Genomic DNA, 24,558 nt, shown 5'->3' with positions numbered 1-24,558 from the left:
CTCCTAGAAAGTTGCTTTATTAATTTTTCTGACATTTCAAAAGTTGTTTCTATTCCTGTTCGGAATTTAACGATTCTTCATTCTTAAAAAGTTTAAAATTGAGGCCTAAACTCCATAATAACCTGCCCATTCCTCTAGAAAAGTGCAATTTTGCTTTATGTAAATCATATCTAAACCCAAAGCAAAAACTGCCCATTTCAGGAAAAAGAATCATTGGGGAATCTCAGCAGTAAAGCAGCTTGCATTGGGAAATGAACAAAAAAGGCAGACACCAAACACCTCCATTTCCCCAAGATTAAATGATTATTAAAAAAAAGCGCATCACACTGTATAGAAATCAACATTCTCTCCCATAATTCTGTGCATCTGGGACTACAGAAATGTCATTGCCCCTGCCCCACATCTTCAAATTAACATCCTCAGGTCACAACAGTATGTCTTCCCAAAGGGGACTTTCCGGAAAAACAAGCTATTTCCGCGACTCATGTTTCCCTGGAAAAAAATCAAACAGATAAATAAAACTTATAGCGAAGGCCATGAGATCAGTTAATCCAATTGGCAAAATGAGAAAAGATACAACAGACCTCTTGGAAATGCAACTAAATGGTTAGGGCATACAAATAATCCACTTCCACAGAACAGAAAGCTACACCTAATGGTGCCAAGCCCAATCACCAAATGCAAATGAAATGCCATTCTGCCTCGAAGGGAGGGCAAGAAGAGGATCTTCCCAGCCTTTATAAAGCTGTCAGTGATATAGGGGCATGTCTGACCTATGCATGGTCCAATTTTACTATCTGCGCTAGCTCCCAGCAAGAAGCCAACTAGGGGCTCCCCCTGTGCTCCCCTCCTTACAGGCATGGCCTGGCATCTTCTTCTGGAGCTGGCTCCATTTCCCAGGTCACTCTGAGGAGGTAAAAAGGAAGCAGCCACATGCAGAACTCAGGCTTCCGTTCTTCCTTTTCCATCTCGGGGGGATGGCTCGAGAGAAAGGGGTGTAACTACACGAATAAATTCTCTCTCCCTAAACTGGGGACAACAGTGACTGTGGTGAAGTGTTGAGGAAACTCATTTGCCTAATGCAGGGAAGAGGTATGTGATCCCTGAAAGTAGGGGTAAAAAGTTACTACGAAGGTTATTTCAGCAAAACATTGTAGCCTTTTATTCTCAGAGAAGGTCCCTGGACTTCTGTCGTGGGACATGGCCAGCCTAGTGGAACTCAGTCTCTCCTACTCATTTTTTACATACTAATCTTGAGCTTTGTGAGATACGGCTTGCTCTCACATCTATCACAACTGCCACAAAGTAATGCAACAAACAACTTTTATCTCCTTTCTTCCTGACCTTGTTTCTTATAAACATTCAAAAACAATGGTGGCCAGACAATCACTTGCTTTTTAACAGGCTTGATGCTCAATGGTGGCCATGGTTACAGTGAGGTCAGAGACTTAAGAAATCACTGCTCAAACAGCATCCCAACGCATCAACTTTGGGTCTAAAAGGCCATTTGTTACCCTGCACACTAGATTTTACTCAGAGACAATGCAGCCCAAGTATTCGAGCTCTGTCACTGATCTGAAGCAACAAATTAATGTAACTTCCAGTGCCAGAAATCCCTCACCTGCAACGCGGGGTAATACTTAGCCTCTAATAACTATTGAAGAAGTAAGAAAAAAAAATCTAAATCTGCATTTGATTGCAGATTTGATTCAGAGTGGGAGGGAAACAAGTGTTTAGTAACCAAGACCCTTTCAATAACTTGGACAGTCAATGAACTGACCCTTTATAGGTTAATGCATTTTTAAAAAAATATTCTATGGATTATTTCTCACATCTGTTGTTTCTGGTTTCTAAGCATGACATTGTCCCCTTCTGCCAGAATGGCAGACTGAACGCCATTCAAGTTAAACAAATGACAGATTGGTAGCTGCAGATCAAACTTGTGTGAGAAGGAGGGACTGAGTTAAAAACCTGGAAATACTAGTTCAAAAAACTTTTAAAAGAGTAACCATACCTCTTTCTGCAGCATAGACCAACAGTCTAACCAGGAAGTGTAAATGGGGGCATAAGGAGGGCTTCCACCAGCAAGCCTGAAAGAGAGAGAAGCTCAGTTATCCTCCCACGTCTCTGTGGTGCTTGGCACCCTCCAGCCTGTGGTCCCGGTCACAAAGGTAAGTTAGAAGAGATGCCTGTCGCGAGGAAACAAACTTCACTGAAGCAAGGGAGAGAGGCAGCTGAATCCACAGGCTAGCAGACACTGGGTTCATTTGTGTTTTCTTCTTCATTCTTTCAAGAACTGCCTGCGTCCCCCTTCACTAAGTGGAGCACTGTACAACGGCAGTAGAAAAGGGGAAATTTCAGCCCTTGGGAGCCCTGCCTGGCAGATCCTGCAGGAGGCTCTGAAAACACTTAAGCACGGCGGTTACTGTCAAAGAGACCCAGGGAGCCGTGCTCTCCACGTTCAAACAGACACCAGCCACTTCTGCTCTGGCAATATCTGGGGAGAATGTTCACAAAGCCTTCCTCTCATGTGTGCTTCTACTCTGGGCTGCCTTAGAAATAACAATGGACCAAAGGGCCCTGAACACCAACACCCCACGTCCTCAGCTTGCATCCTGTTTGATGAACGGCATGTCGACAAGGATATCTCTGCATTAGGCACTGCACAGGGATAGAATGAAGAATTAATATAGGTGCAAATTACTACTAAGTGAGAAATACACATTCTGGAGGGGCACTTTTAGCAGGCAAAAGCTGTACATCTGTATTTTGGTCTCTGTCAAAGCTCTCCTCCGACACCATAACCCTGAAAAGTAGCAAGAGGGTGAAGAGCCTAGGCCCAATGGGGTAGGGTGTGCCCATCTTCTCAAGGACCAGGAAGGAAAGGCTCATCACCAGGCTGGCCAGGGGAAATGAATTTTTCATAGGGACTATCTGCAAAGATGTAGACATTATAATCTGTGTGAGTGGAGGGACTGTCCATTCAGATGAAATTACGGAGCCCTGAAGTGACACAATGTAAGGGAAAGAGGAGAAAAGGCAATGAAAATGAACCTGCCAAATGTATTTCCTTTCAAGCCCAGTCCTTCCACAAAGTCCTTTCTGATTGAAGTTGAAACCTAACATCCACAAAAACAAATCACCAGCCCTTCCCGTCACCCAAAGGGGTGACTCCCATGGAGAAGGTGCCAGCTAGCCCCACCGATTGTGACCCACAGAAGGCAAGCCAGGGGAGTTGAAGCAGCGGGGCAGTGAAGGAGAGATGGGAGGTAGTATGTGCTGGGCAAGTCAAACTAGTCACCATTTCCCTTGGACCTCAATGGAGACAGACCAAGAACCTTGGGCAGAGTCATGCTTCCAGCCTTCATCCTGGGAAGCAGCCCCTGTGGAGATGCAGCCCAGCTACACCTTCTGAAGACCCAGAAAAGTTCTGGTTATCAAAGGCCCTGTCGAAGGCTTAACATGAAAAACTGATATAATTTTGTCCATGGAAATGACATTAAAGGGTATTAGCATCTGTTCTGCCACTGCACCTAGGGGACCACGGGACCTTTCCATCTGACTTGAAAGCTGAAGCTGATATTGTCCCTATGTGCCGTAAGCTCCCCCACCAGAATCGGAGCTCCCTGAAAGCAGGGCTATCGTGCTTATCTATTTGTATCTCGAGTGCTTAGCACAGTGCTTGACACACACAAAGTGGCTAATAACTCCCTCCTTCTTTCTCAATCAGAAGGGATACAGCTGTAGTTTGCATACCTGAGTCGATAAGAAAAATAGAAGAATTCAACAGTTAGCTTGCCTCCTTTGGAGTGGAAGCTCCTTGAGGGCACAGACCATATAATTTGTTTTATGTCATACAGCACCTAGCATATTATAAGTAATTGTTAAAAGTTCACTGAATGTGCTACCTGTTAAGATAGACACAACCACCACCTAAAAATAGCATAAATACCAAATCAGGGACCAGAACTCACAACACAATTCAATTACAAAAGGAAGACTGTTGCTTTGGGAGAAAAATACTGTCCTTTCCAAAATTCCCATTAGGACCACCTCTTCTGAGTAAAAAGAACTGACAATCAAGAGAAAGAAACCAATGGTTACTTACCCACAGTTGTTGACAGCCATCAGGTTGGAGACAAGCACAAAGGGATAGGTCAGCATACTGGCAAAGAACTAGAACACCAAAGAGTAAGAAGATGGCAAAGCTTTCAGGACAACTTTTAATGTTCCACCATCTATTCTGCCTCTATCTCTCTCTCTCTATCAAATGGCTCAGGGGTATATTATTTAGACTTGGAGTAAACAAGAAAAAATGATGAAGTATTTGTTCTGAGTGTGGAGATGAGAAATATAGAACCTCCCAATGCACATTCAATACAACCTTTAAATTCTAGCCATTAGTGGCAGGAAGTTAGTCCTTGGACCAAATTCTGTATTTCCTCACATAGACCTCTCACTCTGGTTGTGTGATCAACAGTTTCATATAGAGAAAAAGGCTTTGTAATACATGGGGTAAAACCATATACAAAGATAATTAGAAATAAATGAAAATTTCAGAGTCTCTCAGCTAAATACACAAATATGGTTACCGTTTCCAGGTCAAAAGGATGCTGATTTAGTTAGGTGATATTTTAAAGGTACCACATAGATCAAGATAATGAAAATTCTTCATCACTGAAGTATCAGGAAGCTCGCTCCCTCAGGCCAGAGGGCCATTCAGAGCTCTACCACTAGGCTAACAGAGGTGGACAGGCTGACTTTTCAGAAATGGTGTGGATTCAATAATAAGATTTAAGAAATCGAGGTGCCACTATTCACCTACAAAATATCAATAAACTTGGGAGGAAATGCCCTCTAGAGATGTGGTGGATGACTTCTTCAAATATTCTCAACAAGACTGGATGATAAAAACAAAAGTCTATTCCTAGGCTGATGAGAGGAAGATGATCAAACTTACTCCAGTGACAGCTTGGGAATAACTCTTCATTTCATTCATGGTGGAAACCTAAAAAAAGGGAAAACCTTTAGAACAAATGAGAAAATTCCGCTGCTGTTAACAACAGCTGAGACTATCAATATATCCCACACCTCACTATCAATTTCTTTGTAAAGTCTTCCAACTAGATTATAAAAGTATTACAAAGAAGTAGATGAATAATACACATTAGGTCAAAGTGATTTAGGTACAGAAGAATGAGGACAGATTTTTAAAAAGACTGGTAACCTTTACCTAGAGGCAGCTAGGTGACACAGTGGATAGAGCACAGATAACCTGGAGTCAGGAAGACCTGAGTGCAAATCTAGCCTAACACCACCTATGTTACCCTGGGCAGGGCACTTAATCGCCCTCTGCCTCAGTTTCTTCAACTGTAAAATGGGATTAACAACAGCATCTGTGTCCAGGGGCACTGTGAGGATCAAATGAGATGTTTGTAAGGTGCTTAGCACAGTGCCTGGCCCACAGCAGATAACTGTTCCCTCTCCTTCCTATTGACTAGAAATATGATTCCTCTAAAATAGAGTATTCAGTTAAAGACATATGGTTCCACTGCAGGGAAATCCATCACATGGCCCTTTTCTTCAAGTGACATACAAATCCAAACGGTGTCTGACCGTGGATTCTCTTTGACTGGCATTTCCTCATATAGCCACTGGGCATTCTGTTCTTCTTCATGGTAAGGGGTAACCAGGCAGCTAAGTGGTTAGGTGGATCAAGTGCTGGTCCCAGAATCAGGAAGACTTCTCTTCAGGAGTTCAAGTCTGGCTTCAGATATTTACTAACTGTGTGACCCTGGGCAAGTCACTTCACCCTGTCTGCCTCACTTTCCTCATCTGTAAATTGAGCTGGAGAAGGAAATGGCAAACCACTCCAGTATCTTTGCCAAGAAAACCCCAAATGGGGACATTACTGAAACGACTGAACAACAACAGGGAAACTGCCATGGTGCCATCACGCCACAGAAGGGCACTTCACTCACACACTCTCACCAAAAGGAGAGCGTACACAGGTGGTGTCAGCTCCCCAATCTCCGTCATGCAGAGTGTGAGCTCTTCAGCTAGGGCCCACGGGAAGATTTCAGGGCAGTTAAGAACTCGGAACTTTTAATATTTGAATGACTGCATTTCAATCTAACTGGTTTCCTTGTAATCTTAGGGATTTCATTTTATGCATTTAAAAACATTCTGAAAAGGAGTCCATTAGTTTCACCACTGCCAAAGGAGGCCACAACACAAAAAGGCCAGAACCTCTCCTCTCATGGAGAGGTTTGAAAGTAACCTGAGGAAGTGAGAGGTTCTTCAGGACTCCTTCAAAATGCACCAAAACTTCAACGTATGCTGGAACTGCTCCATTTCTCCTTAATATTATGGGGAAGCTCAGCCACAAGTGGTTTGGACAGATGGCAGTAAAGAGTTGGGCTCTTGAAATCATCTTATTATTCTTTTCTCCCCAGACTCTAGGCTTCCCCCATATACCTGTTGGTTTTTCATACTGGTTGCTGAGGCAGCTAGGTGGTAGAGTACACTGAGTACTCTACCTGGAGTCAAGAAGACCCAGGTCTTCTTAAACTTAAATCTGACCCCAGACACTCACTAGCAAGCTCTGTGACCTTGGGAAAGTCACTTAACCTCTGCCTGTCCCAGTTTCCTTTGATGTAAAATGGCAATAATAAGAGCACCTATTTCCCAGGGTCACTGTGACGCTAAAATGAGATAATATTTACAAAGTGCTTTGCAAACCTTAAAAGTGCTACAGAAATTCTAGCTACTATTTGCATAATCCTGAACCAATCCTACATCATGGCAAACTCTTGGAAATCCACAGGGCCTTACTAGGGTCAAGAGTGTAAACTTCTCCATTAGCTCATGGCAGTCCAGCCATTATATTTCTCTTTTACTAAACTAGCTATTATCCAGACCTAAAATCTGGGTCAGGTCATAGTTTCTGCAGGTCGAACACAACCTACCCCACTCTCCAGTGCATAGGTATTGACGAGGTAGGCCAATGAATTACAGAGCCACAAGGAAATGATGTCCCCCAGGAGGCGAGGAATAAGGCCCCTGCCGTTAAAAAAAAAACAAAAAACAACAAGTAAGAGTTTAGAATAAAGACCAAGGAATACAAAAATCTATTCTGTGTAGCCACACTTCAGATAATGTTTTGAGTTTTTCAAAATTAAATTCAGAGAAATAAAATAACTTTGAGTAATTAAAAAATCTGAAACCAAAGACCAGAATGTAATCACAAACTGAGCACATCTTCACCTAATTCACCCTTCAAGAAATGGAACAGACAGAGGTCAAAATATTGAATGTTGATTTCCAAAGCCCTTAATTCCATTTTTTAAAAGTATAGGTGAAGTAGCTTCCTCATACTCTGCCTACTGGTCTATCATGTTTATTACTATTCACTATATTTTCTGAAGTCAAAAAAATCTGTTAGAGGATTAAAAGAGGATCTGATATGGTTTCTGCTCAACAAGATTTTATAAAATCAGAAATGCAAAAGAAAAATCATGAAGAAAAAGAACATTGTGCAAAGAGGATGATTTTTAAAGTGATACCGTGAGGGGTCCACATGAGCCTTAGAATGTCTTCCTTTAGAAGGTTTTAAAGAAGGAAAATGGTAAATTCTCCAGCAAGGACACAAGAGCTAGGTAAAATGGACCTTTAGAATCTTTCACTTCCTCTAGATGAATAAAAAACAAATGCTGCTAATAAAGAAGGACAAATTCCTTCTTCTTCCTACCTGGAGGAACCCTTACTGGAAAGGGGCAAGCTGACATTTACGATGAGATTACTTAATACATACTTACCCAGGACAAAAGGATTAATTCTGGGTGAAAAAGCTTAAATCATGGACTATTAGGTCAATGGGAATATGAGTTGGAAGGGTGCTTGAAGTAATTTCAATCTCAAGTGTACATTCTGAAGGTGGAATGAGGCCTAACTTTTCAGAAATGGCCAGAAATGGGTAGGTTTGTTTTGCTTGCCTATGCAGACTTGTTATAAGGATTTTCCTTTTTCTTTTTTCTTTCAAGTTTTTTGGAGGGGGGCGGGGACTGGAATGAAGGAAAGGGGACTATCAACAGTATTGTCAAAAAACATAGAAGAAGAGAGAAGTCACTGAAGCATTTAAAATGCACAGAAAGAAGTTTAGAAGGAAACAAATGAGCGAAATAGCTTTGAAAGTAACAAGGAATTTATTATATCTTAAAAGGAAAAGCAAGCTATAGATTTTCATGGTTTTAAGTACAAACCTCATTTTATTTGGAGTTTCTTAAGTTCAGAACTTAAATTACTTAAGCAAAATAACTTCAACATCAACTCACGCAAAGAATCCTAGGAAGCCCTCCTCTCGGTAAATGGTTACTATGGAGTCACACAGTCCACTGGACAAGGTAAAGAGAAAAAGCAAAATGTTTTGTTATTTTGGAGATATGAAGAAGAGCACTTATGTTGCTGACACTGATGAAGCCGAAGGTCCTCCTCCACACACCTCCTCATTCCCTAAGCCTCTTAAGTTAGTTCCTTTAAAAAAAATACCTTCCTTTTTTGGCATGTTCACACACAGAAAACAGGGCTGACTGTAGGTGTACAAGCAGCAGTAAAGAAGCATCACTTTCCCATGATGTGGTCAATCAATCAATCAATATTTATTAAGCGCTTACTATGTAAGCTAAGTGCTGGGGATACCCCCCCCCAAAAAAGGCAAAGAACAGTCCCTGCCCTTGAGGAGCTCACAGTCTAATGTTCACGTGGAGTCTCTGTTCTACTGGTCAAAACTATTTTTTCAACCTCATCTTATGAATGTGTGGTGTGAGGCACTTACCAGTATTTGGTCTCTCTGCCAATGAATTGTACCATAGACCTCAGGGTAATCACTGTAGGACAGAGAGAAGAAAGGCACTGGTAGACACTAACACTGAAAAATAGCTTATTCCACCTAGAGAGACTTAGCTATCTGGATAACTTAGGGTAAAAAGAAAACCACAAAACAACCCCCCCCCCAAACAAAACCACTAATAAATCCCTAGATGAAGTCCCACAGTAACCCTCCTGAGAGGTCAATGCATAACAGGAATATTAATGGAATGCACACTATGTCCCACACCAGCTGATCTGTTACCGTGCCATACCAAGAAACATACCATGGAAGGGATGCGTAACGAGGGTAGCAGCAGAACGCGCCATCATCTCACGAGTCGTCTAGAAAGAATTGACACATATTTCTAAAACCTAAATTTTGACATTCAAAAGTTGTATGAGATCAAATGTGGGTGAATACTGTACTATATGAAAAGGGTGTGAGGTGAAACAGTGCTCCAGCCCTGTAGTCAGGAACAGTAGCGTGGAGAAGATACAACAGAATACTTCGTCATTCTAGCATACCTTTCACTCATGGATTTCAATGTTCTTTTTTAGTTATTCCTCAAAATATCTCTGCGAGGCCGGTTCCCGTTATTTTCTCAATTTTATAGATGAGAAAAACAAAAGCAAAAAACAGGGAGGGTCACCAGCAGGCAGTCACAGAGCTGGAAGAAAAACTAAGAGTCCTGAATTCAGAGCATAAGGTCATGCTCTCATTCTGAGTGACTTTCTTTTCTTTTTCTTTTTTTTCTGAGTGACTTTCAGATCAATCCAGATACCTCTATCATGCAGGCATTATTTCATGGGCCTCTTCAGCAAGAGATGTAGTAACTTTTAATAGGGCTATACTACAACCCTACAAAAGTAAGAAACTTGGAGTTGCTGAGTATAGCTGTCATTTTCCTAGTCTAGGGCACCGTGTGGTGATAGCAAAGAAGAATAAACTATAATTCCTATGTAAAAAAATCCCAGTTTTGGAATGTGCTAAGTTTGTCTTATAACTTTTTGCACAGGGATATGTCCTTGGTATTAATAAGAAGACAGTCTCTGTGAGTCACTATCACCCAAAACGGAAGAATTTTGGGACCACCCAAATATAAATGTGAATTTATCAAAATAAGATTGTACAATACAAAATGGGTCAAAGTGAAGTGAAAAAAAAATTTTTTTAATGAAATTTTATAAACAGAGTACGTAAAAAACAGGCCAATCATTTGTTTGATAAACTCCAAAGTCTTAAACTTTAGATGCTGAATGCTAAAACCTAACTCTATGACAATACCTAATACCCAAACAAAAGGAGTCTTTTGGGAGTATGGATAGGCAAAATGGAAATTTCCTTAGGGGAAGAAGGGATGGCGAATGGGCAGTAGTGAAGGGGAGATCTCAAACTATATTCCAAACTAGCCAAGTGTTACAAAAGCATTCCTAGAGCTATGACAATTAGCATGCCTTGGGCCTCATACTATCTTTAACCTTTTCTTGAAAATTTTCGGCTCTCTCAGGACAATTTCAGTAGCAACATAATTCTAACAGTTTAGACAAGAGAGTCTCTTCAAGGTTAATTTTGGTTGAATGCATCTTTTTTCCTAAAACAAGATGTAAAGTAGCACAGCTATGTCAAAATCAAGTTAATGGTTTCATTTTAAAAAACAACAGGAGACTAATGAATGATATTACAATTACAAACAATTAAGAAGCACTTATTCAGGAGTGCCTCCTGTTCGAGGCACTGGGAATCCAAACACAAAGAATGAAACAATTGCTATTCTTAAAGTCAAGAAATGAGGCAAAGGGAAACTTGAGCCCTTGAATCAGACACTGATTACATATGTCTGAGGGTTTACTATACATACATTCTATATATACTATAGCACCTTGAGTTTAATTTAGGGAAAATTTTTTTAAATATCTAGGTTTATCTCCTACCTCCTTAATAACTCTGTCAAAGCTGGATGGGCCATCTTTTTCTTCAGGAGGTGGAGGTCCTTGTTTTAACTCCTGTGAAAAGAATAAGAGAGTCAGGCTTCTTATGGCTTCAAATGGAATAATTCAGACTTGTGTCTACTCCATAGGCCAGTAGTTCACTAAGTACTTAAAGTACTTTATTTAAGTATTTAAGTACTAAGTACTTAAATTATGTTGCCTTTCCCTGAAGGAAAGGGTCAAGCAGCAGTAAAAATTTGAAAGGACAGGGTTCATGCATAAAAATCAGCTTCAACATACCTCAGCCTTGTCACAATCCTGGTATCGCTACAGAGGAGAGGAAAGAAAAAGAGGTTTTGGGTTATCGTAAAATCCTGTGAAAGAAGACTCAAAACACAAATTGTATTGGTGGTGACTGGGCTAGGTAAGACCACATATCTAGGTCTCCTGACCACTTATCTTCCCTTGTCATTCAATCAATGGTTATTGCCAATCAAGTAGCTGGGAACAAGCTCTGTCAGACCGACCAACCATAATGCCAAATTTGGCATATGGGTCTTGGACAGAAACAATAATGCTAATAGGATAGGTGAGACACACGTACAAAAAGCTGGTAGAATTATAGAACAAAACTTTTTTATTTTTTCTTTCTTTCTTTTTCTTTTTCTTTTTTTTGGAGAGGCAGTGGGGTGAAGTGACTTGCCAGGGTCACACAGCTAGTTAGTGTTATGTGTCTGAGGCTGCATTTGAACTCAGGTCCTCCTGAATCCAGGGCTGGTACTCTATCCACTGCACTACCTAGCTGCCCCAAAACTCATTTTTTTCTTCTGGAAATAATAGGATAGATACCAAAGAGCAAGGCTATAAGAACATCAACTTTCCAAAGTCTGATCAGTTGAAATCATAGAACTATTTAAATTGCTGTAATACCTGAAAGTTTTTAAAGCAAAAAAATGACATTTGCACACAGAACTTACAAATTCACAAAACACATAATATAATTATTTCTTTTGATCTTTCAAACAGCTCTACAAGGTTCAGATTACAAAAGACCAATCTAAGGTCACACACATGGGTATTGCCAGCCAGCACACAAACTCTGGTATTCCAATTCTGAGGCCAACATCTGTGACTATACTCCTGGAGAAAGCAGTGCAGAAGGATTAGGTATAGTTCCTCTCAATATGATTTTATAAAGATAAATTTAGACATGCCAAAAGAAAAAATTACAAAGAAAAAAGACATCAGAGGATTCTAGGAAGATGGCAGAGTAGGTCAGAAAACTTCTAGCTCTCCAAATTTCCTCCACAGAAGAAGACAGAACATTGCCTCAGAGAGAATGTAGAGCAGCAGAAATATACAAAAGTCAGGGTAAAGCAGTTGTTCTCCTAAGACAACCTGAAAGACCCCAGGAAAGACCTGACCTCCAGAGGCAGAGGTTTGGCCAGAGTGAAGTACAAACAGGTCCAGGCCAACTCTGTGGAATCAACAAACAATAAGCACTAGAGGCAGCTGGGGTTGGGAGGAGGCAGCCTCAGTCTTAGAAACTTTCATCTCACCATCAGTGTGGGTGTCTGACCACAGAGGACAAGACTGAAGGACCTTCCACTGTTGGAAGGATGCCAAGCACAGTTGTGCTGATCAGACACATCCTGGGCTGGACTGTGCTTGTGGGGAGTGCAGGAGCTAGGGGCAGGGACCCTGCTGGTTGTGGGCACTGGTAGGAGGGCAGATTCTCTGGTTTCAGCTCCTGGGCAGAGAGGACAGCTGTAGTATGCAGCCACCAGAGGGACCACAGGGAGTAAGGTCATTTGCGGAAGTGACCTGGGGCTCTCGCTGGGGCTTAGGAGTAGGAGAGAAGAGCCCAAGGTTGAGCCCTGGGCCAGATCTCAGAAAATAATAGTAATAAGGATCTGAGGCTTGGGGCATTACTCCCCATACCTCAGGAATAGAACTTGATCACACTAATAGCTGCAAAAAAAAAAAAAAATAAAAATAAAACAAAATAAATAAAAATGAGCAAGCAAAGAAGAAAGAACCCAACCACAGATAGCTACTATGGGGATAGAGATCTGGGTTCATATTCAGAGGAAGATAATGGAGCTAAAAAAACCACTCCTTTTTCAGTGAGAAATGTCAAATGATTAATTTGACAAAAAGATTTCTCAGAAGAACTTAAAAAGAACTTTAAAAATCAAGTGAGAGAGATTGAGGAAAAATTAGAAAAAAAAAATGAGAGCAATCCAAGAAAACCAAGAAAATTGTTAAAAGAAAGTCAACCAACTGGAAACAGAGAACCAAAAACTTAAGGAAGAAAATAATTCCTTGAAAACTAGAATTGGGCAAAGGGAAGCTAATGACGTTCTTAGACACAAAGAAATACTAAAACAAAATCAAAAGAATGAAAAAATAGAAGAGAATATGAAACATCTCATCAGAAAAACAACTGATCTGGAGAACAGATAGAGAAGCAATATAAGAATAGTTAGAGTGCCTGAAAGTTATGATAAAAAAAGAATCTTGATACAATACTACAAGAAATTACCAAGGAAAAATGCCTTGAAATTCTAGAACAAGAAAGCAAAGCAGAAATTAAAAAAAAAAACAACAAAAAACCCACTAATCACAACCTAAAAGAGATCCCAGGAGGAAAACTTGCAGGAATATCATAGCCAAGTTTCAAAGCTCTTAGGTTAGAGAGAAAATATTGGAAGCAATAAGAAAAAAAATTTAAATATTGTAGAGCTACAATAAGGATCACACGAGACCCAATAGCTACTATGTTGAAGGACCGTAGGTCTTAGAATACTATATTTTGTAGAACAAAAGAGCTGGGGTTATGACCAAGAGTAACTTACCCATCAAAGTAATAATCCTGAATTTAAAAAATGAACATTTAATGAACTGAAAGGCTTTCAGGTATTTGTGACAAAAACAGCAGAACTTAAGGGAAAATTCAACATATAATATCCAGGAGAAACATAAACATTAAGGACCAATTATAAGGAACTCAATAAAGTCAAATAATTTACTTCTTATATATGAAAATATTATCAGTTCCATTATGACAGTCATTTATTAAAGAAAAGCGTGGGCTGAGTTGGGTATGATGGGGCAATTCTAAAAAAAGAAAAAACTGTATAGGGAGAGATAAAAAGGAGCAATTATCTCACACAAATGAGGCAAAAAAGGAAAAACTGATAACAGAAGAAGCTAGTAGGGGGGAGAGTGGGTAATGCTGAAGCCTTACTCTCATCAGGAATGGGTTAAAGGGGGAACAACATATCTATCTAGAAGGGTATAAAAGTCTTCTATTCTCAGAAAGAAATAAGAGGGCAAGGGGACAGGGTGGGGGGAGAGGATAAGGGAGGGAATCCTGGAGGTGCGGGTAGGTTAAGGAATAGGACGGCAAGGTAGTGGGTAGAAGTAAAGCAGAGGAGTGAGGAGGGATAGGAATAGGGTGAGAACGATAGTGAGAAAAATAAAAATAGGAAGGAGGAAAATATGCAAGTTATTATAGCTTAGAATGTGAATGGGATGAATTTACCCATAAAATGGAAAATGATAGCAAATTAAAAATCTGAATTCAACAATATGTTGCTTTCAGGAAATGCTATAAAAATGAGAGATACACACAAATATAAAATAAAGGAGTAGAATTTATTATATAAAAAAAGCAGGAGTAGTAATCATGATTTCAGACACAGTTAAAGCTAAAAAAGATTTAAGCAAAAGAGAAAAATAGGGAAACTATATTATGTGTCAGCCATATTATTCAATATTGTTTAAGGCCAAAATACCTGAAAGCATACTTGCCAAAACAGATACAGGAACTATATGAATATAACCATAAAGCACTTTGTAAATAAAATAAATAAAAAAAAAAAAGAAAAAGGACATCATACAAAGAAGACAACTTTTAAAATGACACCATGAGAGGCCTAATACTGAAGAGGTATTATCATTTGGCCACCAAGTAAATAATCAAGTCATCCTTGAAAACTGGACTTATTTCTTTAAAGTCACAAACACTCAGCTTTGACAAAAATAGAAAATGGTAACATTTGTACTTCAAGGTTTACAAAGCACCTTTCTCACAAGAATACAATGACAGGCAGTGCAAGTATCATTTTTATTTTGCAAATGAGGAAACTGAGGCTTAGGCATAGTAAGTGAAGGTTTCTAGATAGAGTACTGGATTTGGAATCAGGAAAACCCCAATTCAGATCCTTTGAGATCCTGGGCAAATCACTTAATCTCTCCTCTCTGCAGTTTGAAAAATGGGCATAAGAATAGCACCTACCACACTAGGCTGCAGTGAGGAATAAGTGAAATAATGTTTGAAGAGCTTCACACATCTTAATGCACCATAGAAATGCTAGTTATTATTATTATTGAAAAATGAACCATAGGCAGAACATGCTCATGCTAAGAGTTAGTCAGCACTGAAGCTAGGACTTGAAACTGAGCCTCTTCTAAACCCAAGGTCAGTCCTCTTTCTCCTCTACCTCATAAGAACTGGAGGAAGGTAAATAACAGAAGCCAGAGATGAAAGAAAAATGTCAAGATTAACTGGAGTTATGGTTTCTTGTCAAACTTGCTCTTCTTTCCCTAGATTATGTTCTAATAGTTTGACTGTCTAAAAATTCCTGTTTATTTCTGGACTTTCCTTTTTTAGAAAGTTATTTATTTGCATCATTCTGGCCTAATTTCAATGTGTGCGTGGTCTAGGTATAAAACAGTAAAGGCTGAAAATTACTTGATACCAGAGGTTTTTCTTCCTCCCTGATGCCAACGCTGCCTTGGACACTGACCACATTGACACTTAACTGGGCCATCATCTAAGGCAGTGGTGTCAAACTCAAATAGATATAGATCTCTGTGGGGCTGCATGTTGAATTAGAAAACCACAAACTAACATTATCTGTTTTATTATATTTTTATTTATTTTCTTAAACATTTTAACTGCATTTTAATTACATTTTAATCTTTAAACAAAATCCAAGTGAAAAGACTATAGCTACATGTGTGTGCTACACACACACACACACAAACACACACACACACACACACACACACACACTCTCACTCTCTCTCTCTCTCTCTCTCTCTCTCCCCCTCTCTTTTCATGATAAAATTGGATTTATACCAGGGATGAAAGAATGGTTCAATGTTAGGAAAATAATTGGCATAATTAGGTTAATAATATTAAAAACAAAATACCTAAAACACACAATTACATCAAGACACAGAAAAAGCCTTTGACAAAGCACACTCACTTATGCTAAAATCCCTGCAAAGCATAAGCTATTTTTATTATGATAAAAAGAATTTAAAACCAAAAGCTAGCATTATTTGCAACAGGAAAACACCAATTCCCTAATAAATGCAATAATAAAGCAAAGATACAGCCTTTCCGCACTATTATTCACTGTAGTTCTAGAAATGTAATCGAAACCAGACAAAAGAAATTATAGAAGAGGAAATAAAACCATCTTTATCTGCTGATAAGACAGTTTGCTCCAAAAACTCCAGAGAACTTTAGCACAGAAACTAATTACAATTAAGAGCTTCAATAAAGAAACAGAATATAAAACAAATCACTAGCATTTCAATATAGTAACAAATTCCACAAGCAAATTAAAATATAAAATTAATATCTACATATAAAATATTTACAATATACAAAAATATCTGGGAGTTTATCTATCAAGGCACACTCAAGACATAGATACATACAATTACAAAACATACTTCAAAGAAATAATGACTTGAATACCTAAAGGACGACTCATTGGCTATCATTGGCCCAGGTCAATATATTAAAAAAAAATGGCAGTTAAGTGGACAGATTTACTGCTATACCAATTAAGCTCTCAAGGAAACAATTTACAAATCTAGACAAAATGATAATACATTTCATTTGGAGGAACTGAAGTTTGAAGCTGTAGACTCTTGAGGGAAATAATGAAAAAAGTAGCAATGAAGGAGGAAATAGTACCTTTCAACCTCAAATTTTACTATAAAGAAATAATCACCAAGAGGCAATGTGATATTGTAGAGAGACAGCTGGTCTTGGAGTCAGGAAAACCTGAGTTCAAGATCCATTTCTGACACATACTGTGTGACCCTGGACATTTAACCACTCTGTACTCTAGGCAATTCTTTAAGACTAGAAGCTGAAGAGAGACACTGCTGCTCTACACTGGCAACAGGAGTTTCTTCACCTGGGAGGAACAGACTAGATAAAGAAAAATCAGGAAAAAGTGAATTCAGTTAACTCAGTGTTTGATAAATCTGAAAATATCAATTACTTAGGGAATAATTCACCTTTTAACAAGAACTGCTGGAAAACTTGGAAAGTAATTTGGCAGAAATTAGACTTAGGCCAACCTATGACTACACATGCCACAATAAGTCCCAAATGCAAATGTAATCTGACTATCAAAGAACCCACCATAGAAAATGGTACAAGAGAACTACATCAAGCATCTTTTAGGGTTTTGACTACCATTTGTTCTAACCTAAACAAGAGTGATCACAAAAGATAAATTACATCATTTTAAATTCAAAGAAATTGAAAAGTTCTTGCAAGAACAAAACCAATGCGGCAGAGGGACTGCATGAACGGGGGAAAAAACAACTATGCATCTAGTATTTTGCGGAGGCAGTGTGGAGTAGTGGATAAAGCACTGGTCTTGAAATCAGAAAGACTTGGCTTCAAATCTCACCTTACACATATTTACTAGCCCTGTGATCTGGACAAATAACTTAAACTGGCTCAGTTTCCTCGTCTGTAAAATAATGGCCTCTAAGGTCCTTTCCAGCTTTAAATCTATGATCTATAATTTCATTTCTAATACCCAAGATACATAGGGAAATTAAATATAGAAGACAGATAGCTATTCTCCAGTGGATAACTGTCTTTCAGTCACTGGAAGTGAAAAGGGGAATAGATATTTCATACAAATGTTAAACAGATGGCAGAAGAAACTCAAAAGGGGAAAAGGTCATGGTTAAAAACATATCCCCAGGGTGTATACACATAACAATGTCTCCACTGGATCAATAACATAAGTTATATAAAAAAGGCTGTTTACATATATGTGAAAATTGTTTTTGAGTTCACTTACCTGCAAAACTCTACTGTGGACCACAGTTCCAATGGCTCCAGAACACAGTCTGGGAGTTAAGCCTTTAAAGAGCCCACTTTTTCCATCGATACTCATAATATGTTGAGCTAAGAAAATAAGCCAAATACTTAGATCACAACCTGAAGGGATTACTACCTATACACAAAAAATTTCAGAGAAGGGAATCTTCATGATCATTTCAGGAATTCTAAATTCTACCCTCTACTCCCTTAAGCTGACAAACATGCAACAAAGTTTCACAGCCAGCCATCTCAAAGTAAATAAAACCAACTTACCATAACAAAAGAGCCCAGGGAGTTGACAGACTTGACGCCCAAAAATATTTCTTCCCAAAGTCGGAGGAAGAGGCTCATATCCCACCTTCAAGAGTTTAAAAAAAAAAAAAGAAAGAAAGAAAAAAAACAAATGTTATCATGGCCTTGAAAAGAGTAGAACTAAGTTTGAATGCTGCTATACAACTAAAGATGAGATGTGTGTTTTTCTAACCAGTAATGGAGCACTTTAGACGGGAGGGAAAGTAATTTTGTTTCAACAAAGTACACTGGGGCAGCTAGGTGGCAGTGGATAGAGCTCCGGCCTTAGAGTCAGGAGGACCTGATTTCAAATGAGGCCTCAGACACTTGACAGTACTAGCTGTGTGACCCTGGACAAGTCACTTCACCCCACTTGACTCACAAAAAAAAGTACACAGGACTTCAGAAAATGTGACAATGAGTCTCTAAAGAAAATCTGGAGAGTCATTTGCATTTGAAATAACAACCAAAAACCCCAAAATAAACAAAAAACAACTGTTAAGTCAACTAGAGAAATGAGAGCATGAATTTCAAATTCAATGAGCAAGACAGTAAAACTGACTAGACTCACAGCCACAAAACCTCAAGGGCAGATTGTGACCAGAGGTAGAGGAGGTAATTTTAATGTGGACTACTATCTCACTTCTGTAATCTGTTCAGTTTTAAAAAGTGCCAAAAGGATTATTACTGAGAGGAAATAGACTGTGGGCTATGGGTCTCATTTTCTACTATCATGATTGCTAAATATTTTTGTCTCCCTAAAAGTACAGCAAAGCATTTTTTTTTTCAGAGTGAATACTATTACCCAATGGATAAGTAGTCAAAGGATAAAAACAAACAATTTTCAAAATAAGAATTACAAAATAATGAGCAACTATAAGAAAAACTACTCCAAATCACTAAGAACATGGGAAATGCAAATCAAAATAACCTTAAGGTTTCATCTCATAACCAACTTGATGACAAAGATAACAATTGTGGGGCTGTAAATTGGTCCAACCGTTGTGGAAAGCAATTTTACCATATGCTAAGAAAGTGACTAAAATGTCCATATCCTTTGACCTATAGATCCCACAGCTGGGCTTTTCCCCCAAGGTCAAAGACAGAAATAAAAGTCTTTTCTACAACAATAGCAACCCTTTTTGTGGAAGCAAAGAAATACAAATAAAATAGACACGCCCTGTTAGAAGTTGGAATAACTTATCTAGTGTGTAGGTAATGGATTTTTACTGAACTATAAGGAACTATGAATATGAAGAATTCAGAGAAGCATGAGAGGAATATAAACTGATGCAGAGAATAAAGCTGAAAGAAGTAAGACAACAATGTATATAAGGACAACAATGGACACAAAAATAAAAACCAAACCTGAACACTGTGTAATTATTAAGACCACTCTTGTCCCACTAAAGGAAGAGAAAATATGCAATCTTTCCCTTTTTTGCAAAGGTGGGAATCCTATGGGTATAAAATACCCCATATATAATGTCAGACATGGTTAATGTGCTGGCTGGCTTTCCTGAATTCCTTTTATTCTTTTTCTATCATTTATTATAAGCAACAGAGGAATATGTTTGGATACACAGATGTAAAAACAAAGACATCAATAAAATTTAATATTAAAAATAAATACCAATAATTTAGAATTTCACCAAATTTTTGAGAAAATTAGCAACACAAATGTTGTAAAATCCAGGTTAGTAATGTTCTAATTCCAGAGGCATGAATGTCAATTAGAAGCTACCAACCTCAAGAGAGGGCCTCCAAGGCCTTTCTGTTAGCTCAGCTGCTAGCAAATATACTGCAAACTGCTGTCACTTCCACCTACATAGTATTCTGTTGTAAATGTTCTGTGATTTTGTATATAGCAAGTTTCAAAGATAATGCTGAGTTCAAATCTTTTCTTCTGAATCTACCTACTGGTTCAAACAAACTCTGAAACTGTGGAATCTAAATGTCAACTTTTGACAGACAATCTGGATTAGTTTCAGCTTAAGCAAAAGAATGTTGAAATTGATTCTCTCCAGTATCACCCATGGAACTCAAGTTCATATTCGCAAGAGGTATGAATATCAACATGATTTGTTCTAACTTGGAAAGCACTTTGTATACTTTGGAGCTTAATGTGAGTTATCAGTTATGTCAAATCTAACTAGTAAGCAATAAATATTAAGTACCTACAACATACAGCACACGCTTCTCTGAGTGTCAGGAAACATAAAGACAAAAACGACCCATTTCCATCCACCTTGGTACTCTCTACAAACAGGGACAACAAGAATATATAAGTATATACAAGAGACATACAAAAACCACTAACTAATAAGCCATTGAGGAAGGCCTTCTGTAGAAGATATTGCTTAAGCTGTAGTCCCAAAGGAAACCAGGGACTCCAAGAAGTGGATAGTGAGGAAAAACATTCTATGAAGGGGGAACAGCTAGTACAAAGGCCCAGACAATGGAGGCGAAGTTTCCTGTGTGAAAAACAGTATTACAGTTAGACTTTCTGGTTTATCAAGGGGAGAGGTAGGAAAGGCCAAGTTGTGAAGAGCTTTAAATGCCAAGCACAATAGTTTCTATCTGATCCTAATAGGAATAAGGAATCAATGGAATTTATTTTATTTTATTTTTGCTTTTTGGTGAGGCAATTGGGGTTAAGTGACTTGCCCAGGGTACACAGCTAGTAAGTGTCAAGTGTCTGAGGCCAAATTTGAACTCAGGTCATTCTGACTCCAAAGCCAGTGCTCTATCCACTGTGCCACCTAGCTGCCCCAATTTTATTTTTTTTTCAATTATCAAGATTCCCCCCCAACACACATACTTCTCCCTTACTTGAAATAAACGAAAAACCAAATCCCTATAATAACCTCAATCGAGCAAAAGAAGTTTCCATATTTGCTATGTCCAAGAATGTGTGTTTCATTTTGTACCTGTTTCCCACCTCTAAGTCAGGAGGTGAACAGCATGCTTTATCACTGATCCTCTAGAATCATGATTGATTAATCACTATATTGATCAGTTCTTAAAATTTTCAAAACTTCGTTTTACAATGTTGATGTTTTGGTAGAAATTGTTCTCCTGATTCTGCTCACTACAGTGCAGCAGTCCATAAAAGTCTTCCTAGCTTTCTCTGAAACTATCTCATTCACCTCTTACGGCATTCCATTATATTCATGCACTGTTACTTGTTCAGCCATTCCCCAATTGATGAGCCCTTCCTTAAGTTTCCAGCTCTCTGCCACGACAAAAAGCGCTGCTACAAATATTTTTGTACATACAGGACCTTTTCCTCTTGCCTTTGTTTCCTCGGGGTACAGACCTAGTGGTATTACTGGGTCAAAGGGTATACTGTACACAGTTTAATAACTCTTTGGGCATTGTTCCAAACTACTTTCCAAAAAGACCATATCAATTTACAGCTCCCCCAACAGTGCACTGATGTGTATGTTTTCCCAAAGCCATTTCAACATTTGTGATTTTCCTTTGTTGTGAGGTAGAACCTCTGATTTGCTTTAATTTGCATTTTTCTAATTACTGTCGCTGGAATTTATTGAGTTGGGTGTATGTGGGGGCATGTATGGGGATATACAGCAGTTTGGAGAGGCTTGAGGTAGGGAGATCAGTTAGGACACTTACTGCAATAGCATTAGGAGAAAGGTGATGAGGCTGGTGGACGGGATAGAAGAGAGAAGGCAAGCAACACTTGAGATGTGGAGACACAAATGTCAAGATTTGGAAACTGGTTGGATATGAGGGGTGAGCAAGAGTGTGGAGTTGAAGACATCAAAGTTTTGAACTTGAAGACTACAAAGACAGTGGTACCCTTGACAATAAAAGAGGTGCTCATGAGAAGGGTGAGGCAGGGAAAGAAAACGAGTTCTGTTTTGGATATGCCTGTAGGCTAGCTAATGTGAAATATTTAAACAGTAGTTGGCAGTGCTGGACAGGCTTGGGACTAGGGCTGCATGTATATAGATCTGTCCATGTACAGGAATGACAATGAAACCCAAAGGAGCTGATGAAGTCACCAAGTGAGAGTGCAGGAAAAACTGAGAACACAAATGACAGTCTGCATGACAGTCTCAGGGTATATGCAACTGGTGGGCTTGACAGAGGCGATGAAGCAGCAAAGGAGACTGAGAAGAAACACTCAGGTAGGAGGAGAACCAAGGAAAAACAGTGTCAAGTAACGCCATAGGATCCCAATTGTAGCAATAAGTGCTGGGCAGCATCAGCGAAGGAGAAATTTTGGGGAAAAAATTCAAAATATTTAATGCTTCAATTGAGGCAATCTGCATGTTGACAAGCCTATTACTGTAAACAATTCTATAAATGCAGAATACCATTTGAAAACTATTTTACAAGAATTTATCAATTCACTCAAACTTAGCGAAAAGCTTTCAAACAACTTGGTTTTTTGTTTTTTTTTTTTTTTTTAGTTCTAGGCGATGCTCATCCTGTCATGAGCCACATGGGGTCCCACATCAGAACCTCAGAACAGATTTCTTCAGAAACTTGATTAAACTTGATTCAGCAACCCTTCCCAATCACCTTATTATCATTTCTGAATGAGCTCCTTGTGTCTAACTAGGTATCTGGTTCCAAAATCTGCTACAGAATAGCAGCAGCAAAAGAAACAACACCTCCCCAGTGCAGCCCCAAAGAAATCCTACCAATTTCCCCTCCAATAACTGTGAAGATTACTGTAGATATGACTTCTGTTGAAAGGCAGAGGAAGGGGATGGAAAGAGGCAAAGAGGAAGCTTTTTCCCTTTAGTTGGGAACTTTCTTTTGAGTCTGAAGGAATCAAGACACTCAACTGGAAATCCAAAAGACTGTATTTTACTGGTTTACAAAGTTAGAACAATATCCCATGGATCTGTGTTTCCTCGTGCAATGTCAAGTCACTTTAGCACTTTTGTACTGAAGGGAGGCAGAGAAAGGTTTGAAAAAGGTTTGGAGGAGGGGAAAATGGGAAAGGGGACTGAACCACACTGGGGCTGTTGGGGAGGGGATCAGGAATGAGTCATGAAATACATTCGTCTCAAGTCATAACTATGTCCCATGGTCTGTTGTTATCTTGGAAATATCCCTTTAGCACTTATTTTGCTGAAGAGAGGAGGGAAGGGGAAAGGAGAGGAGAGAACTGATCACACGTCCTGAATTGAGGCTTAGACACTCCAGGGCCCAGAAAGGAAAGAGTGAAAGGGAAGAACAGGGAAAAGGGAGACCAGGGGAGAGAAAAAAGGGGGAGCCAAGAAAGGAGGAGAAAATAGAAAAATAGAGGCCAGGGAGGGAGGGTAGAAGGAGGAGGAAGGACAGGAAGGGGAAAAGTGGAGCTGGGAAGAAAAAGGGGAGAAAAGAGGCCAGAGAAGGGGAAAGGGAGAAGAGGCCAGAGAAGAAGGGAAGGAGAGAAGGAGAAGAAGAAAAGAGGCCAGAGAAGGGAAGGGGAGACAAGAGAAGAAGGGAAGGAGGGAAGGGGAAGGAGAAAAGAGGCCAGAGAAGGGAAGGGGAGGCCGGAGAAGAAGGGAAGGGGAGAAGAGGCCGGAGAAGAAGGGAAGGGGAGAAGAGGCCGGACAAGAAGGGAAGGGGAGAAGAGACCGGAGAAGAAGGGAAGGGGAGGCCGGAGAAGAAGGGAAGGGGAGGCCAGAGAAGAAGAGAAGGAGAGAAGAGGCCGGAGAAGGGAAGGGGAGGCCGGGGAAGAAGGGAAGGGGAGAAGAGGCCGGAGAAGAAGGGAAGGGGAGAAGAGGCGGGAGAAGAAGGGAAGGGGAGAAGAGGCCGGGGAAGAAAGGAAGGGGAGGCCGGAGCAGAAGGGAAGGGGAGAAGAGGCCGGAGAAGAAAGGAAGGGGAGAAGAGGCCGGAGAAGAAGGGAAGGGGAGAAGAGGCCGGAGAAGAAGCGGACAGGAGGCCCGGGAGGACGGGCGCAGGGAAGGGCCCGGGCAGAGCCGCGTGTCCCGCGGTCCCGTCTCACTTTGCAAGGTCCCCTCAGAACTGACTTTCGGGCCACAGGAGGGGACCTTCGGGGCCCAGGGAACCAGGGGATGAGTCAAGAAATCCTCCGGCCCCACAGACCGGGGCCCCGAGCCTCGCCGAGTGCTCGGAGCAGGCCCGGGCCGGGGACTAAGCTGGCGGCGGCGGCGGCTCCTCCTACCTGTACGAGCACCTTCACGTACATGAGCGGCTGCGAGAGGATAGTGAGGCCCGAGCCCAGCAGCACCTGACTGGCCGCCTCCGTCATGATGGCACCCACGGACGGACCGACGGACTAGCGGACGGGCGGACCTAGCCACCGACCGACCGGGTCCCGGGTCACG

The 24,558-nt window shown here is 40.1% G+C and overlaps 1 protein-coding gene across 1 annotated transcript; it reads right to left on the bottom strand.

Moving 5' to 3' along the window:
• Positions 1 to 280: 280 nt before the first annotated feature.
• On the bottom strand, positions 281 to 24,558 carry MTCH2 (mitochondrial carrier 2). The gene is made up of 13 exons (XM_027837872.1): positions 24,396 to 24,558; positions 18,227 to 18,311; positions 17,931 to 18,037; positions 11,098 to 11,124; positions 10,801 to 10,872; positions 9,153 to 9,210; positions 8,834 to 8,885; positions 8,334 to 8,393; positions 6,969 to 7,062; positions 4,961 to 5,008; positions 4,109 to 4,176; positions 2,015 to 2,090; positions 281 to 492 (listed from the first exon to the last, which is right to left on the bottom strand). The coding sequence occupies exons 1-13, from the start codon at positions 24,480 to 24,482 to the stop codon at positions 406 to 408; spliced, it is 921 nt and encodes a 306-aa protein (XP_027693673.1). The 5' UTR covers positions 24,483 to 24,558; the 3' UTR covers positions 281 to 405.

This window comes from Vombatus ursinus, unplaced genomic scaffold, assembly GCF_900497805.2.
Source record: "Vombatus ursinus unplaced genomic scaffold, bare-nosed wombat genome assembly UNPS02014822.1, whole genome shotgun sequence".
In the NCBI taxonomy this organism is placed as follows: Eukaryota; Metazoa; Chordata; class Mammalia; order Diprotodontia; family Vombatidae; genus Vombatus; species Vombatus ursinus.
This window is presented reverse-complemented; position numbering and strand designations above follow the sequence as displayed.

Excerpts from the sequence above, each read along its gene's own strand:
- MTCH2 (XM_027837872.1), bottom strand. The coding sequence starts at position 24,482 with ATGACGGAGGCGGCCAGTCAGGTGCTGCTGGGCTCGGGCCTCACTATC. Across the intron at positions 8,886-9,152 it reads CGTTACGCATCCCTTCCATG|TGATTACCCTGAGGTCTATG; the intron begins GTATGTTTCTTG and ends TCTGTCCTACAG. Across the intron at positions 2,091-4,108 it reads ATGGCTGTCAACAACTGTGG|GCTTGCTGGTGGAAGCCCTC; the intron begins GTAAGTAACCAT and ends TCTCTCTTTCAG.